General features: G+C 42.2%; 1 protein-coding gene across 11 annotated transcripts in view; it reads left to right on the forward strand.

Moving 5' to 3' along the window:
• Positions 1-18039, forward strand: part of Cask (calcium/calmodulin dependent serine protein kinase) — a 315809-nt gene that overhangs the window by 291442 nt on the left and 6328 nt on the right. For 7 of the 11 annotated variants that reach the window (XM_040733749.1, XM_040733750.1, XM_040733752.1 and 4 more), the window contains 4 exons: positions 4701-4781; positions 4885-4965; positions 8097-8299; positions 15418-15501. In XM_040733749.1, coding sequence (XP_040589683.1) covers positions 4701-4781; positions 4885-4965; positions 8097-8299; positions 15418-15501 — 449 coding nt within the window. The remainder of the gene's footprint in view (positions 1-4700; positions 4782-4884; positions 4966-8096; positions 8300-15417; positions 15502-18039) is intronic. The other 4 variants (XM_040733751.1, XM_040733754.1, XM_040733755.1 and 1 more) reach the window with 1 other exon arrangement.

Consider the following 18039-nt stretch of genomic DNA (forward strand, 5'->3'; position numbering starts at 1 on the left):
CTCTTGAGGATTCCTCTACTTTATCAGTGAATGTTTCCATCTTGTTTTTCCTAAGGTCCAGAACCCTTTGCTTATCCCTGTAAGAGATGAAGCTGTCAGAAGACAGCTGTCTGCTTTAGCTAGGGTGAGGTTGCCTCATAAATTATCGTATTGCCCACATAAAGACTTGCTGTACACCTTCAGCAGTGATGATCTGCTGAGGCGACGGTGTAGTTGCACGTGCCCCTTGGGTGTCTTAATCATGCTTACCTTAGAAAGAACATCTGCTTCTTACAAAGTTACAAATTTTAAAAAATTAAAAACAAAAGTAACATTACACTTCAGAAGATTTAAGAGTAGCAAATTTTAATTGCAAATAATTTTATCATTTTGTATTAGTTATAACATTTTAGTCCCAGAGCTGTGTATGCAGTTGTGAGAATAAACCTGGCATGTATTGTTTAAAAAAAAAGAATTGCTGTAAAATACTGGTGACCTCCATCTAGGTAAGGCAGATTCTGTGAAAACATGGAAATAGTATATTCTTTCATACCAACAACTAACCAGATGCTCACAAATCAAACTGTATTTCTCAAGGATTTCTTTCAGAAAGTGGCCATAAAAGATAGCAAGCTCTATTCCTATGTTGTACAGTAACTCAAAATAAGGTCATGGGTTTTCTTACCTGTTCGAAACCTTGGAAAATTCATCATGTACTTATGACAAGTTCTAAATATTATCATCAAAGTTGGAAATTACTTGTATCTTCAAATATAATAAAGGATAGAGACTTTGTCAACAGCACCATGAATGGCAATAATAACATCAAAGTCTATTATTTCTGTCACCAGGAAAATCCACATGTCTAGTTAAAGCAGAATTTTGCCAAACTATGCAGCCTACATCCTACATAATATAGTGGTATAAATAAATTTCATCCAAACACAATATTTAAATAATTTTATGATATCACATTTGAAAATCAAGTTATGTAACACAAAACTTTGGGTTTTAGACATCCCTTGACAAAATAGTAAATGCAGCATCACTAAGTTACTTCCTTATTTAGGGTCTTTGAGTTGCTGATATCCCTTTTGGATGAATATTTCATTCCCTGGTACCCCCATATGTCCTGCTTTGTTTTGTTTTGCATTAGCTATCTGGCCACTACAGACATCCCGTGTCCTCTCTAACCAGTGCCACTAGTTGGAATTCTTTCTTACCTGAAGTTGGCTTTGGAGGGGGGTTGTTTGTTGTTTGTCTGTTTGGTTTTCAGTATTTGAAGCTACTTGTAGCCTTTCAAACACAAGCAAGGGTTCAATGTTAACATCTTGCCTTTTTTTCCCAAATAGTTGCTTAAATATGTAAGTGCCTGAAATGTTAAGTAGCTTACCAGGAAATCAGAGAAATATAAACAAAGTGTGCCAGGAAATATTTCTGAATTCTTGGGTATGAATTGGATTATGGTATTGTACACCAAATACACTTTCTGCAAACTTTTAGCCACATGTATCTGATGCAAACAGTATTGTCATCCTGCTAGAACCGTACTCTAGATGCACTGAGCTTCCGAAGCCCAGGACTTCAAGAAGTCGCTTTCAGGGGACTGGAGAGATGGCTCAGTGGCTAAAAACACTGACTGCTATTCTAGTGGACTTAGGTTCAGTTCCTACCACCCACATGAGTTTACAACTGTCTGCAACTATAAGATCTGATACTATCACACAGACAAACATGCAGCCAAAACACCAATGCACATTTTTTAAAAGTCATTTTTAGTTCACGTTGCTGATTTAAACTTTTTTACAAATTAGAGAGTCTGTATTCATTTTTTTTTTGTTTTTTCGAGACAGGGTTTCTCTGTATTGTTTTGGAGCCTGTCCTGGAACTCGCTCGGTAGACCAGGCTTGGTCTCGAACTCACAGAGATCCGCCTGCCTCTGCCTCCCTAGTGCTGGGATTAAAGGCGTGCGCCACCACCGCCCTGCTGTATTCATTTTTTTAACATAAGACATTAGAGCAGGGGTATTTAATGTCCTGAAAATACCGCTAATGTGGGTGTATATGAACTTAGAGGATTTCTGGGATAGTATATATTCAGTGTTTAAATTATGCTTAATACTACAAACTAGTAGCCTTTTTAAACTATCTTGAAGAAAAATGGCCTATAACCTCACTGATTTTGGCATTTTTTAATAATAAAAGTAGGGCTGGAGGTGAAGCTGGTGATAGGGCACTTTATTAGCATGTGCAAGGCAAAGTTCTGAGTTTGATCCCAGAACCATAAAATACAATAATAATAAGCTAATAGGCACACATAACTAGAAATTACAGATGGTACAGGAATTTTCAAAGTGAAAAGTAAAAGACCCCTACATTTGTTATCTCTAAAAGGGATTTCTTATCATTCCCACATAAATTCCATATACATACCAGCATATAAAATCCACTGGCTTTTATATAAGGGTGTGATTGAATTTGTATTAAAATGAGTTTGTTTCTTAATGTGGTTTATTTACCTTGTGTTTAAAATATTGCATGACAAAGTTTATTTTGTGCCTATTATATTTTTATTTTACTAATAAAACATATTTCAATGACCCCTGTACATTTTTCATGCTGTCTCACTCCCAATGGCCTCTGTGCATGTAAGTAACCTGTTGAATGACTATGCCTCTGTGTTTTTGATGATTTCATTTTATTAAGTCCTTTTCCTTTAATCAGCAAGCAATTTAAACCCTTTAAAAGTTCAGTATTTAAGTGTTCTTCTAATATTCCTTGTATCTCTTGTTTTCAAATATCCTGTTTTGCTTTGTTTTGCAACCCTATGACTATGTGGCAATTTTATTTAGACCGGAGTAACCTCTTCATGCTACTCATTCATAGCTAAGATTCTAATGTTTAACCTACCTGTTCATTTGTTTGTGGTGTGTTGATTGTTGGTCCCTAACTTGTATACTTTTAGAAAATTACAAAGGCATAAATAAGCAAAACTCAAGTTAGAACTCTAGAGAGGGAGGTCTGCCTTTCAGAAAACTTTGTGTCATCATCATTTTGCTCTTTCATGAAGCACTGGATGGTTTGTATAGATAAAAGCACATCAATTTGCTGATGACTTCTTCCCATCAGCACACTTTTCCTTGATGGAAATAGGATTCAAGGTAATGGGTACAGAAAGCAATGCCATAAGCACTCCTGCTTTTATTTCTGCAATTCTCATCATTCCATTATCACAGTTGCACAGCAAACTAGCTCTACCACAGGGAGTCTCATATTCACTTTAATTTTGTGACCATGCCATTCTGTGAACATTTCTCCAATATAAGCTATTGCTAGAGAATATGGTCTAAAGTTTTTTTACTCAACTTTTATAGAATCAACTTATCAAACAAAAACAAATATACAAAGACCCATTAATATGCACTAACCTTTATTTTATATATTATATTCCTTTGTATATTTTGAGAATGATGCTTTTAACTCATTTATGTGTTTATGATCTATTGCATTCCATGGTACCTTATTTTTGCATCATAAAGTTCTTTGCTACTGTGCAGATCACAGATGTTAAGGACTGAGCTGATTCTCAAGATCATTTGGCCATATTGTTTCAGGGAGCAGAAGCTCTCTGCATGATTCAACCGTGGGATCCACTTCACTGAATTATTTACCCCCTCTGAAATCCTAGGAGAACTTAATATTTTAAGAGGAAACTTCACTATGTACTTGATGATAGTTGGGTATGACCGTGAGAGGGTAGTTACAGGAAATGAAGATGTCTGATTTCAGCCTTCTCATGAGAATTTTCAAATGTGTGTGAGAATCAGACCCTTTCAATAACAATGAGCTTTCCCATATTGTTTGAAATTGTTCTCATCATAGTGTTGAAAAACGCATTTCTGAAACATATTTTTAAAGTATTTCTCTGTCTATAATAATTAAAGAACTACCCTTTCTTAAAGGTTTCGAAGCTCAAACCCTCCGTGATTATTTCCATCCTGTCCATCCTTATTTATCACATAGCTTCTCATATAATTAATGGCTGACATGGTTTCCGGGCCAGGAATGCATGATTCTCTGCTTAAAACCCATGCCTTCCCAAGACCTGACTGAGTTACAGTAAAATTTGTGAAATGTTCTATTAAAAGCTTATAAAAATCCGTCCAGAACCTGGCTTTGACGGATTGGAACATGCCACCCTCATCAATTCTGAAGAAGTAATAAAGAGCAATAGCATTAAGTAACAACTGGATGACCATGCATTTCTCACCCATCTCTGGACGTGCTACAGCTGGCCCTCACTCGCTTAACTTCAGTTGCACCCATGGTCTACTTGTGTTGGTTGCTTCCCAAAGACTTTTTCTTTTTAACATTGCTAATTTCTTAGAATTGTGAAAAGATGAACAGCATGTGTTTCTGAGTCCACTCAAATGATTTGTTGGAATACTGCATGAAAAACTATGAAGTATCCTTTAGAATTGGACTTTCATGCATGTACCCATCATCTCTTTGGTTGTTCCTGGTTCTCAAGTGCATTTTCATGGGCTTAAAAATGAAACTTTCTCCCATAATGGCACTGAAAATTAAATCACATGGAAACTCCATATCATAAGCAGGATTCATGATGTTACTGTAACTTAGTTTTTCCAATAAAATTATAATTCGCCTCCATGAAATTACCATCCCATAAACTTACCTTTCTTCTAAATCTTTGCATTTTAGTGTTTGATCAATTAGATCTTGTCACATATGAAGAAGTAGTCAAACTGCCAGCATTCAAAAGGAAAACACTGGTCTTACTAGGTAAGTCTAGCTGGATCAGCGACTTGTTATTCTCACCTCCAAACCATTTTACAAATGTTATTACTAGCTGTTAATTTTACCACTCTTTTCAAAAATTACATAGGTGCACATGGTGTTGGGAGAAGACACATAAAAAACACCCTCATCACAAAGCACCCGGACCGGTTTGCATACCCTATTCCACGTAAGCAATGGATCAATCAGAATTCTTTCTATCCTACCATGTTGTTATTTTAATATGCATATTTTTCTAATTATATAAATAATAACTGTGTACTATAGGAAATTAGTAAAATCCAAAACAAGAGCAATGAAGGGAATGAGGAAATTCAAACTCATTTTCCAAATACTAAGTACATTTATATGTTGGTTAACCCCCCTTCTACGCTTCTCTTAATGTCAACATATGCACAGCGGGGAGTTACAGCATAAGTCTTGTCCATGTTTTTTGGAACCTAATTTCCCCAGCAGTATATCATAAACATTATCTAGATGAATGATTCTTTTAAAAATAATCTTTAACTGTTTGATATTTTTCTGTGATACAACCATGTTTCCACCAATTATCTACATTATTGACTTATAATTTTAAAGTCCAGTTAATGAACTCTCTGTTGTTTAGTATAAGGAATTCAAATCTGTAATATTTTCAATCACCTTTACTTGTCTATTTCACACTGTTAACCTCTTGCCCTCTTCATTTCCACAACTGTGAAATGGGGTCATCTCATGGTTGTACAAAGGTTCGAGAGAATGTGTGTGAAGCGGATGGTGGTTAAGTCATAGCTATCTGAGCTGCCATTTTATTGTTCACATCATTATTCTAAAGGTCAACATTTCAGTTCCAAAAACCATGCAGAAGACAGGCAGGGTGGCAGAGCTAACGGAGAAGGAAAGACTCTAGAGCTACAGGGGTGGCACACACCTACATCCAGCACAAAAGAGGCAGACACAATAGGACCCCTGCAGGTTGACGCCTGCCAGGGCTAAATGTCAAGACCGACTCCTTCCTGTTGAGTGTTCAGAGTCTTCCTGAAGCAAGGTTGATGTAGACCTCAGAGCCAGGGGCCCTCAGAAGTACACGGGTTAGCACCAGAAAAGCTTACCGGGTATTGCAATTGGTGCCATTGCGATTTTCTACTCAAACATTTTGAAATGTTCATTCAGTTCTCATGTCTGTACCATGACCATATTACATTTGGGTAATGTTTAGTTGCATCTTGATCACATAGCAGTTGAGCTTCCAGGTTATTAAATGTTTACTTATGTTTTGTTTGGTTCAGATTAGTTTTTTGTTTTGTTTTGGTTTTTGGTTTTTTGAGACAGGGTTTCTCTGTGATGCTTTGAAGCCTGTCCTGGAACTCACTCTGTAGACCAGGCTGGCCTTGAACTCACAGAGATCCGCCTGCCTCTGTCTCCCAGGTGCTGGGATTAAAGGCGTGTGCCACCACAGTGCAGCTAAGTAGCTCAGTTTTAAAGCATACCTTTGATAACATCAACCATGTCTGATCTCTTAAATTGTGGACTCTGATGTACATTACATGCACTGTACATTACCTGATGTAATATGTAATATTACCTAAGATAACTGAGGATTAGGTATGCCAACTTCAGCTTTCAATGTAACTAGAGAAAGCATCCTCTTTGAGTTGGTTGGTCCATGTATTCAGCAAAGAGTAGCATGAATTTGTCTTTACTCAAGGAAGGAAGGAAGCAATACAGAAGGAAGTTGAAAGATGAGAGAACAGAAACAGGGAGGGAAAACAGGGAAGGAAGACAGAGAGGGTATATATGTATGTCCAATTGTGTTAGCCTTTTGCTGATATGGCAATACCTGAAAAGAAAAACAACTTAAAAGGAACAAAGTGATTTGGGGCTCACAGTTCAGAGATGCCAGTCCATTGGTGGCTGGCTTGCTCTATTGCTGTGGGTCTGTGGTGAGATGGAATACCATGATGGCAAGAGCTTACAGCAGAACAAAACTTACCTCATGGCAGCCAGGAAACAGAGAGAAGCCAGGATAAGTTACAGGTTTGAGTCCAGCCATAGTGACATACCAAAAACCAGGCTAGCCAGGGGTACAAAGTAAAACCTTGTCTCAAAAAATTAAAAAAAAAATCTCTGAAAGACCATTTGGCCTCTAGAGCAGTTCAGCACTTCCTTGCCTCGCCTTTTGGTTTAGTTCTTCTAGGATACTCACAGCCACACCCCTTTATGTCCATTGTGTTTTCAGGATGGTGTGCCTTTGCTATATGCAAGAAACAGTCTCATTGTGAAGTGGTGTAGACTAACACTATCTAGGAGAAGTTTCAGTATCTAAAGTGTCCAATTGAATAGTCCTCTGTCTCTTCAGTCATTGAAATACGACTAGTGAGATGAAGAAACTTAACTATGTCACTACCGTTGGTTTAAATGTAAATAGCCACATGTAGTTATCTATTCTTTTATCTTTTCTTCCTTCTGCACGGACCCAAGTAAGCTAAGGGCTAGTGAGTTATGTTAATCTTGGGTCACCCTATTAGTTATTTTTCTGTTGCTGTGATAACTTACAGAAAAAAGAGTCTGTTTTGGCTTACAGTTCCAGGGGGTGAGAGTCTGTCATAGCAGGGTAGACATAGCAGCAGGAACAAGAAGCTGATACATCACATTTCCAGCCTCAAACACAAAGCAGAGAGAGCAAACTGGAAATTGGACAAGGCTGTGAGTCTCAAATTCTGTCCCAGGTGACATATTTCCTTTAGCAAGGCTCAAACTCCCCAAACAGTGCCACCAACAGGAGACCAAGTGTTCAAATACCTGACTCTATCAAGGCCATTTTTCATTCCAAAAATATCACAGTCACTTCATGTCTTTCCTCCTGGGACAGTGTGAAATGCATCTCACAACACTAAAATATTTACCAAACAACAAACAAACCAAAGAAAATATCTGATATGCTGCTTTACATAAATAAATATGGTTTTTAAATTGCTTCTGCAACATTGCTAGAAACAGACTATGAGACAATGTAAATTATCAACAGCTTTTTTTTTTTTTGAGACAAGGTCTCTTGTATCCCAGGCTGGCCTTGGAATTGTAATCCTCCTGTTGCTACCTCCCCTAAGTGATGGAATTGCAGCTGTGTGCTATCATACCTGGCTTAACCGGCTTTTAAAAACAATTGAGGAGCTTACATAATAAACACAGAAGCGTGGATCTCAGTGTGCACGCGCGCGCGCACACACACACACACACACAGTAATTGAGTTCAGTAAGTCTATTAGGAGTGTAACTCATCAATCCACATTTAATCCTTTCACTAATGGAACTTTGCAGATACAACCAGACCTCCAAAGAAAGATGAAGAAAATGGCAAGAATTATTACTTTGTATCTCATGACCAAATGATGCAAGACATCTCAAATAATGAGTACTTGGAGTATGGCAGCCACGAGGATGCAATGTATGGGACAAAACTGGAGACCATTCGGAAAATCCACGAGCAGGGGCTGATTGCCATACTGGATGTGGAGCCTCAGGTAATGTCCAAGCCACCCTGAACCCACTCCATCTTGCCTGCATGCTGGTAAGCTCAGATTCTGAAATCCAAAATGCCATCAGAAAGTTTTGGGTCACGGAAACCATTTTCTAAGCCACAGGAAAATTTCAGTTCTCAAGACTGCCTGGGTCAACAGTCTAGGGTGTAAACTGACCAGTAACTGAACTCAGCGTACACAGCATGCATTTAAGAAGCATATTGTTGTCTTCTGCGGCTTATACTCAGAAGCTCGGTGAAGTACCCATTTGGGTCTGTGCCTGCCAGAATCCCTACACTTACCTGACCTCAGGATGAGGCTCTGGCCGTTTGTTATCACAGCAGCCCACCTCTGGTCTCCTGGTACAGCCCATGCTGGACCAATAGAGCATCTGCGGATATCTTACGTTGATCATTTGTGAGAAACTGATCCTGAGGGCTGGATGTGAAACAGCCGTAGCTTTCATGAAAGTAGTTGTGAGTGCTTTCACCTAGGGTTAGGTGAAGCAGGGATTAAGAGCCCAGGTGGCTCTCAGCCTCTGCTATTTCCTTTCCTTGGAGGGGACTCAAAAAGGAGCTAGATACAAAGTTGATTGGTTACATGATTTGTAACCAAGTCTTATGTAGGAAGCAATAGTAATGCTAGAACTTGAGAAAGTTGAAGACTTCATATAGGGATTGACATCACTGTAGCTCAGCGGTAAGGTGGGCACATGCTTAGCATACACAAGCAGAACAGAAATGCTGACAAGCTAATTTCTCATGTCTGAGCATAAGCCAAGTAGAAGTAGGGCTTAAAGCACAAGGAAAAGGACTTGGGGTTGATAGACATGAGAGGAAGTTACAGGACAGGCTGATGGGGACTCTTAGGTCTCAGACGTGCCCTTTCCAAGATGGATTCATACCCCACATCTTTCATCGCTTAGCCTAGAATGGGTCTTCCACGTGCTGAGATAGAGAAATGCCCCTGGTTGAGCAGGCTCTGCTTCAACAGGAGGAGGCTTATGTACCTGTCCCAGACAGGGAAAAGCCCTGTTGAGGGATCACCGCATGAGACTTGTAGATTACAGTCTGTGTGACCTGGGCCCTGATGGCTCCATTTCTGGACTCCAAGGGTCTAACCCATGGCCAATAGCTTCATCCATTTCCATTTTACCACCAAGTGGGGTTATTGAACTCGGAACTTTGGAAATCACAATAGGATCTGCTTAGGGGCTAGGGAGGAGTAAAACCATAGGGTAAACACTGTAGTTTACTTAACGGTTAACTTGGACCTATAGAGAACTAAATATGATGATGTGTAACACAGATTGATCTTTGTTTAACTACTAATCCCTCCTTACTAGGGATTGGAAAAATCTTCTGGCCAGGGGTGGCTAGAGGCAAAGTCTCAATCCTGGTCCTGGTCTTCGACATCCTCTCCTTGGGTTCCACACTGGTCTTCACCTGAACGTCGTTTTCTGCTGGTAGTAATGTCTCTAGCAGTATGCTGGCTGCAGGGCTCCTCAGATCCCTCTGCATTACCTCAGGCCACTTCCAAGGGCTTTCTGCCTTCCCTGCTGCTGCTGCTGCTGCCACCGCCGCCGCTACCACCACCACCACCGCTGCTGCCGCTGCTGCTCCACTCATAGCACCCAGCTGTCCCTGTCCCTGTCCCTTGCCCTTGCACAGCCATGCACTGCTCTGCACTGCTGAGCGGGAGACCCATCTCTCAGCCTCATCAGGACGTCCACAGCAGATCCTTTCTCCATTGCACTTGGCCCGGCACCTCCTCCTGCCGGGCACACTGGCCCCTGCTGCCCTGACTGCTGGATGAGCTCACCTGTGCTTCCTCTCCTGCTTCCTGTTTCCCCTCCTCTCACAACTGTGATCTCTCAGTTCCACTGGCCGCTGAGGGCGGGCCCTAAGCATCCTGGCCTCTGCCCTAGAATGGCCCAGGGCCATCTGGCCCCTGTATGGACTGGTTGACCATTCTGGTCCCAGGCTCTCCTGCCCAGTCTAGACTCCTAGCTGGATGCTATGTATGGCAGTACAATCTGGGGTACCTATGGGGTCCGTACTAACAGGGTTCCGCTGGGCCTCCCTGCCCTCAGTCCACTCTCTTCAGGCCCGGGGAGCAACCTCCTCCTACTTTCAGGATGTCTATGGCCATGAATGGCTTATTTTCAGGCAGGGCCTTGTTCTTAGAACGTTTTCCTCCATGCTCCTTTCCCACCCCAGCTGTTTAGACTAAGGTCTCTACTGTATGTCAGTCTGACTCAGCACACTTGTACAAAACACTAATGTGCCACGCTATGTGCCGAGAGTTAAGAATGCACTTAAGGAGACGAGCTGGTGAGGATGTAATTCCTTCCTGCATGCACCTCAGAAACTCCAAAAGAGGGAAAGTGCCTTGTGGCTTTTCTTGTTTAAAACTGCTCGGCATCTACTACAGCTGAAGCCACTTGTCCCATAGGTGGCCCAGTGGATGACCACCTAACCCTGGTGCTCAGCTCCCTTCCGACATGTCTAATGCTTTGTGTCGTCTTAATCTATTTCAGACAAGTGATGCTAAATTTGAGCACCACTACTAAATGATAAGATGTGGTGGTCCAGCTTCAACCTAGAGGGCCGTAGCAGTGGTACTAAGCTAGAAAAAAAATACACCAGTATCCTGGATGCTTTAAAAATAGCAAGAGATTATATCCCTGGTCAGCTTGAGGAACTCTATCAATATCTACTGCCATAGGTGAAGAAAACAGCTTAATGTAACCAAGCTTCTCCAGTCAGGAGAAAGTGACCTTTGAACTATGTTGGGTTTTTACTTTTTGTATGCTAAATCCCAACCTTTTGTGCCATCCAAGGCAAGGCAATCTTGGGCACCCTCTAGCTCTCCCTCCCACCTTATGAGTAACACTTCAATTAAACCTTTTTTTTCTTTAACATCTAAAAACGTCTATAGGGTAATGAAACTGAAAAAATAAAGTAAAGTTCATTTCTCATGGGAATAAAACTTGAGGAACTAATCTATACCAATAAAGCAGAAACTATAGAATAGTAACTGGTAGGGAATTGGAACTTAATATAACAGTTTTTAACTTGATCTGTGTTCTGATTTACCAGTCAGAAGTGTTGCAAAGTTAATACTAGTTGCTGGGAGCAGCTGTGCCTGCCTGTGATACCAGCACTCAGGAGGCTACGGCAGGTGATCATAAATTCAAGGCCAGCCTGGAATAAATAGCTAGATTCTATGTCCAAAACAGTTAATGGCAGTTGATTTGTAGCTTTGCCTTTGCCCAAAGAGAGAAGAGTTGTCAGCCAGAGATAAATTCCAAACATACTAGAAACTTTTAAAAAAGAGTCAGGGGCGGGGGCCTCGCTCATTGGTAGGGGCACTGCTTAGCATGCTGGAGGCTCCTAGGTTCCTTCCTCAGTACCAAGACCAAGAGACAGAGGCCATTCTGTTCTCTGGTTGTCACTGTTTTTCCTGAAGCCCTTGCATTGTGCAAAAAAATAACTGAGCTGCTTGCCCTGTATACTTTGTAACTTTGCAAACTACAATAGTCTAATGAGACCTGCATCGTAGGTCCTTGAATCAAATTAATTCGTTTTCCTTGGCAAGATAGCCTAAGATAAATTCTTGGTCATACATAGATGAACTATAAAAATGCGTTTATCTCCATAAATTACCCCTCATAAATGAATGATACTTTTTTAATCTAGTATGAATCTAGTGATTATTTGAATCCAGTGTGTTTCTAGTGGTTTTTCTAGAGTGTGTATTTTCTCTCGGTCTGTCTCTGTCTCTCTCCCTCCTCCTCTCCTCCTTTCTTCTCTGCCTTCTCTTCTCTCCTCTCCTTCCCTCCCTTTCTTCCCCTCCTCCCTTTTAGAAAGAGAGATTTACTTGTGACTACTAACAAATTTGTATCTCACCTTAAATCAGAGGTTTGGAGTTCATCTTGTAACTCTGATGTTCACCACCTGAGGGAGGGGACTCCTTATGAGCAGTTCCATTTTCTGTCCCTAAAGTGACAATGAACTTCAGCCAAGAGCCTGGACCTAAAATGGCTCCTGCTTGAAAACCGTAACTAGAACAGGATATGAGGCTAGAGACTGTCAGAAACAAATGAGCTGTGTGCTGATGATACTCACACTGAAGTCTAGCCAGACAAGAAAGCCACAGTTGGGATTTGAGGCGCATTGGAATTTTGGAAAACACAGTAATACAGGATAGAAATAGGAAACCATGGAAAAGACAGGGGAGCAATATGCTAACCACAGGACCTACTGCAGTTATTATGATAAGCATTAAATTTGGTTCTAACCTTTGTCAGCTGTGGGGTGGGAGGGGGCACCTAGAGCTGATTTTTCAGGCACAAGAAACCTCTGGAAATGTGGTGAGCACGCCCTTCCTTGGGGCTTTCCTGCCGTTAGGAGTCAAGTGGCCCTCCTTATTTACAGCTGTAGACTTAGGGCAGCACACAGTGCATGTGTGGCTAGGCCACCGGGAGCTGAACTGCTCTTTCCAAGCAATGAGTTTGTTTGTGCAGCAGCATGTTGGCACGCTAGAATTGAATGCACTCACAGGGTTGGGTGGCCAGCAGGGTGTGTGACTAAGAAGAAAACCGTCTCTCGTGGGGTATCGTTGTTGTTGTCCTCTGTGAATTCCATTCAGGATACAGACTGTATGTACTTCCATCTGGCACTCAGAGGTACCTCAGGGAGAAAAGTTTTCCACATCTTAGTTGACAGAGAGGGGAGGGAGAGAGAGAGAGAGAGAGAGAGAGAGAGAGAGAGAGAGAGAGAGAGAGAGAGAGAGAGAGAGAGAGATTATCCATTGGAAATGATGAGAAAGCCTTATATCCCACCTGATAGTGACAAAGAGGGCATCTCTATGTGAGGACTCTCACTGGGCTTACTTGAATCGTGTTCAGTCACAACAGGTGAACAAAGAAATGGGCAGCTACCTCTATCAAACGTGAACACGGGGAGGCTTGGAAAACATTCTGAGCCTGTGGCTTGACCACTAAAGAGATTTGGGCAGATACGACAGTGAACCACGGTCCCCTCGCCTACCCAAAGACAGTCTGTGACCAAAATCTAGATCTAGAATTCTAGTGCATGCCAAGCTTACACTCAGATTGGATCTTAGAATTCTGTGTGCTTGGAGATGCCAGGAGAGCAATGGCTCTCCAGTTAGACGTGCTTCAAAGGCCAGGAGAAGTGTTTTACAGATTAGATTTCCTGTTTTTACAGTTTTACTGACTCATAAAGGCAGTTCATGGTGTATATTATTGAGTATAAGACAAACAACTGAACAAGACACAGCCTTTGCCCTCAAACCACCCCCAGTGACTGTGTTTCCAGTGTGATTGATGGGTACTTAGGAATACACAGCAGGGCCTCAGAACCCAATGGTAAACTTTCCAAAGAAACTGCCAGGTGTGATATCAGCAACACAAGAGGATCCGGAGCTCAAGGTCCAGCTCAGTTGATAAAATGCATGCCTAACGTGTATGAAGCCCTACATTCAATCCTCGGCACTACAGAAAACTGGGCATGTCTGTAATCCCAACACTCGGGAGAAGGAGGCAGGAGAATTACAAGTTGGAAGTCATTCTTGTCTATATGAGATCATTTCCAAAAAAATACTTTCCGGAAACTAGGTTCTGAAGGATTATTCAGCCAAACTGAAAAGACCCAGGTAGAGGAAGCACCAAGCAAATAGGTTAAGAAACCAGAAAGAGTTGGGCCTTTTCTAGGACTGAAAGTTGTTCAATAAAACCAGTCCACCCAGCAGATGGAGCAGAGCTAGGCAGAGGAGGTTAAACATGGGACCCAGCCTTTACGCTAAAGGAGCATGTGTTTTCCTGCAATGCAGAGGGGGTTGTTGAAGGGTTAGGAGGGAAAAATGGAGTTTGTGTTTCAGAAAGATCATCTAGCGGTGGATTAGAATATGGATTTAAAAGCCCCCAAAATAGAGACAGGGAATCAGGCTATGGATTAGCACTATAGATCAGGCTAAGGATGGAGCCCAAGAAATAGGGGAAAGGAAACAGACATTTACAAAGTAATGTAAACATTTTTTACAAAAAGTAATCATCATTTACAAAGCAAATATATAGGTAACAAAATAGACATGTTTGGTTCTTGTATGATGGGCAGTAAACAGTCTGGCGTAATGGTGTACACATCCCAGGCCAATACAGAAGGATTGCCAGTTTGAGGGAGGCCAGCCTATATATACTAAGACCCTGTCTCGGGAAAGAAAACTAAAATTAAATAGAGCAGCATGGTGTTTACTCCTGGGGCCTGTGAGTCACTCACATGTTGTCGCATGTGGGTTAGGTACCGGGGTGTGGTCAGCTGTGTGCTGGGATGAGTATTTATTACCTATAAGAGTATCATGGCTTCCCAGGAGAGGAACAGAACAGTGAGCTTTTACAGAGTTGCTGCACATCTCTGCAAACTAGTCACTTGCATGGACTTGCCGCGTTTTGGAAAGATACTGGAAGTAACATCAGAAGGCCTTCCACTTGAATGCCATGTCCTCACATGGGTCAAGTTATTGACCACAACCACACAGTGTCCTTAGTGGGAGGACTTCATGATTGTAGCCCTGGGCAAGGATCTCCCTTTTCCCAGGAGTCCCACAGGGGGCTTTTCACCAGAAGGCCTGTGTAAATGTGAACACAGCCCATACAAGTGACGGCGGCCAGGGTTTGCTATCTTTGGTTAGCAATTGGCAGTTAGATACATGACAAAGTGGGTTCCCAATCACCGTGAAGGCAGCCGGCAGATCTACGTCTCCCTAGAATGCATTTCCCGTCAACTAAAATGTAGTCCATCCAATCACCAGGTTTAAATGAACATTAACCAGCACAGTCAGTGTTAACTACAAAGAAAAAAGTAAATTCAGCAAAGTCATGAGATGCATAAGAAGCATATCCGATTTGTCAGCTCCTATTTTCTGAACTGATGTCCACCCTTTAGGAGGAAAGCAATATACGTTACTTATAAAGTTGGTACATTTAATTATAACTTGCCAAAAACCTGAACCAAGGCCTTGTGTCACATTTTATAGGCTCCTTTGCATGTTATCTTGGTTATTTCTTGTGCTGAGTGTCTGTCTTTTCCACACAGGCACTGAAGGTCCTGAGAACTGCTGAGTTCGCTCCTTTTGTTGTCTTCATTGCGGCGCCAACTATCACTCCAGGTTTAAATGAGGTAAGAGTGAGCAAGGCCCTGCTTTGTCCTTTCGCTGGGCACTCTGATTTCCAGAGCACATGGCCTTGTTCGATATTTGGTGTTAGACTGCAGAAGCAGGGTTTTCTTCTGCGAACAGAACATTAGACAGATTCCAGCCTCCTCCCTAGCACAGTCTGAAGCATATCAGTCTCCATTTGCAGCAGGAAGTCTGCTCCAGGAGATCCAATGTGCACTGGAGCTATCAGTGAGGCAGCCTGCAGCCTTAATCAATATGTCTGCTCTTGAAGTACAAGAGGAAATCCCCTCAGCTCCCAAGGACCAAGGTGTTCTGAGCAGACACTGCCCTCCAGGGCAGCTAGTCTACTGCCTCCTTGGCAGGATTGTGTCAAGATAGTGGCAGCCCCTGGAGCCAAGAGGCACGCTAAAGAATCTGTGACCTTGATGGTGATACCCAGGATCCCCCTGCCTGTGAAGAACTCTGGACACTAGCAAACCTAAAAATGAGCTGCCCTGAGCAGGGCGCCTCCTTTCTCACTTGCCTAGTATGAACATTGTCCTAGGTTCTATCCCCAGCACCACAAAAGGAGTACATTCAGGGAGCTCTCAAGCCAATTCAAGTCAGCAGTTGCCAGGCTGGCCCAGGTCTTAGCAAGCCCTCCCAAAGGCTCTCTTCCTGGGAAGCAAGGATGGCAGCATATGCTGATGATGTAACCACATCTGCTTCCTGTGGTCCTGAGCTAGGAAGATGCTCCTGTGCAGTTATCCTGAAGAGCATGATTTTGCAGACTCTCGACTACGTCCAGTGAATGCTGCCCCATATTTGCAGTACAGTGATATCAAGGCTTGGAAGTTGTGTGTACCTTTAATGTTTAGATTGACCTTTATGCTCATATTTTCAGTCTCTGTTCTTTGCCATTTCATTGGCAAAAGGCGTATTCCTTTGTAAAATTCTACTTTCCCGTGTGTGTTTGAAACTCCTCGTTGTGGTTAACGTTTTTCCTTGGTTACTATGTATTTTTCTTGAATTATCATCTTTGCTTTGTTTTTGTTTTTTGCCTATTGTCCTGCCTTTTTACTAATTTTCCATAGCTGCCAAAATGGTGCAGAAAACTGCCTGTAAGTACCAGCTAGGAGGTGATAGAATACACCTGTGTCTTTTAACAGATGTAGAATGTAGACATTTTGTTTCCATAAATCCTTGCTTTTACTGTTAGGATAAAGGCATTTTGTTTTCACTGAGTTAAGCCTGCTTATCTGTGAGGGGACAAGCTGCTGCAAAAGGAGGGTGACCAAGCCTCACCTTAAAGGGTGCACACACAAGGGACTTGTGCTCTTCCATAAAGAGAACTCTGTCTAGCCATAAATTTCCCTGAATGTTTGCATCAGCCCAATGTTCTGAACAAACCAGAACCAGCTAGCGGTGTCCCAGGCCCAGGACCACATAGCACACAGAGTGACTTCTTAGGAACTGTGCCTCCAGGGACTGCTAGGAAGCACTCCCGCCTCCGGTGAACACGTTTGCTGAAAAGGAGGAGTGTGTTTCTTGTGGAACTGAGCCACAGTGAAAATACTATGCTTTTCAGGTACAAGTAGAATGTGTGTATTTGAGACCTCAGAAGATGACTAGTGACCTCAGCCACTAGTCATTGGGATACTCAAAGCATGCTGTGTCCTGCTTTGAAAATCCTGTAGAGGGTGACTAAACCAGTAGACTTTGATTGGTCAGAGTTCCCACATAAGGAATATTGAATTCCTGGCTGCTCTGGTGTCTGTGTGTCCAGCACAAGGCTGGAATAGAATTTCCTCCCTGCTCATTCCCTTGCCGGAGAACTGTACCTTGAGAGAAGAGGAAGAGGGGTCCTTAGCCAGGGCTGGGCACCCAGCACTCCTTGGTCCCTGAAGGTATCACCATTTTGACATTGTCTAGAGACCAGATTCTGTTACCCTGAGCCCCATACCCTAGTGCAATCACCCGGTTTCTTGACAATAAACTTAACACTTACAAAAATCCTGAAGGGACCAGTGCAAGTCAAAAACGCTTGTTCTCTCAATAGCCTGTATTAGGCACCCACAGCGTGCGAGCCACTCTGCTCAGCTCTGGGGTACAGCAATGGCAGAACATGCAATACATGTCTTTATGCCCTGGCTGAGGAGGGGGCCGGTAATTAAATAAGCATAAGGCTATAGATATATACATATGTATATGGAATAAGGCTCTTGGGCTACACAGAGGCCCTGTCCCTGTCTACTCCCAAGGGCAGAGGGAAGTGTGTGTGTGTGTGTGTGTGTGTGTGTGTGTGTGTGTGTGTGTGTATAAGACTCCAACTAATAGTTTATGCTACCTAGTGTTGGGCAGGTAGAGCAGAGAGCTTGTAGTTAATTTTACTCACAAAGTTCAAATTTGAATTTGACCTTTGTGAATTCAGCATAAGAAATTTGACCTACTAGGTGTTGGTGGCACACGCCTTTAATCCTTTAACTCAGGAGGCAAAGGCAGGCGGATCTCTGTGAGTTCAATACCAGCCTGGTCTACAGAAAGAGTTCCAGGACAGCCAG

This window comes from Mesocricetus auratus, unplaced genomic scaffold, assembly GCF_017639785.1.
Source record: "Mesocricetus auratus isolate SY011 unplaced genomic scaffold, BCM_Maur_2.0 Super-Scaffold_100033, whole genome shotgun sequence".
Lineage (NCBI taxonomy): Eukaryota > Metazoa > Chordata > Mammalia > Rodentia > Cricetidae > Mesocricetus > Mesocricetus auratus.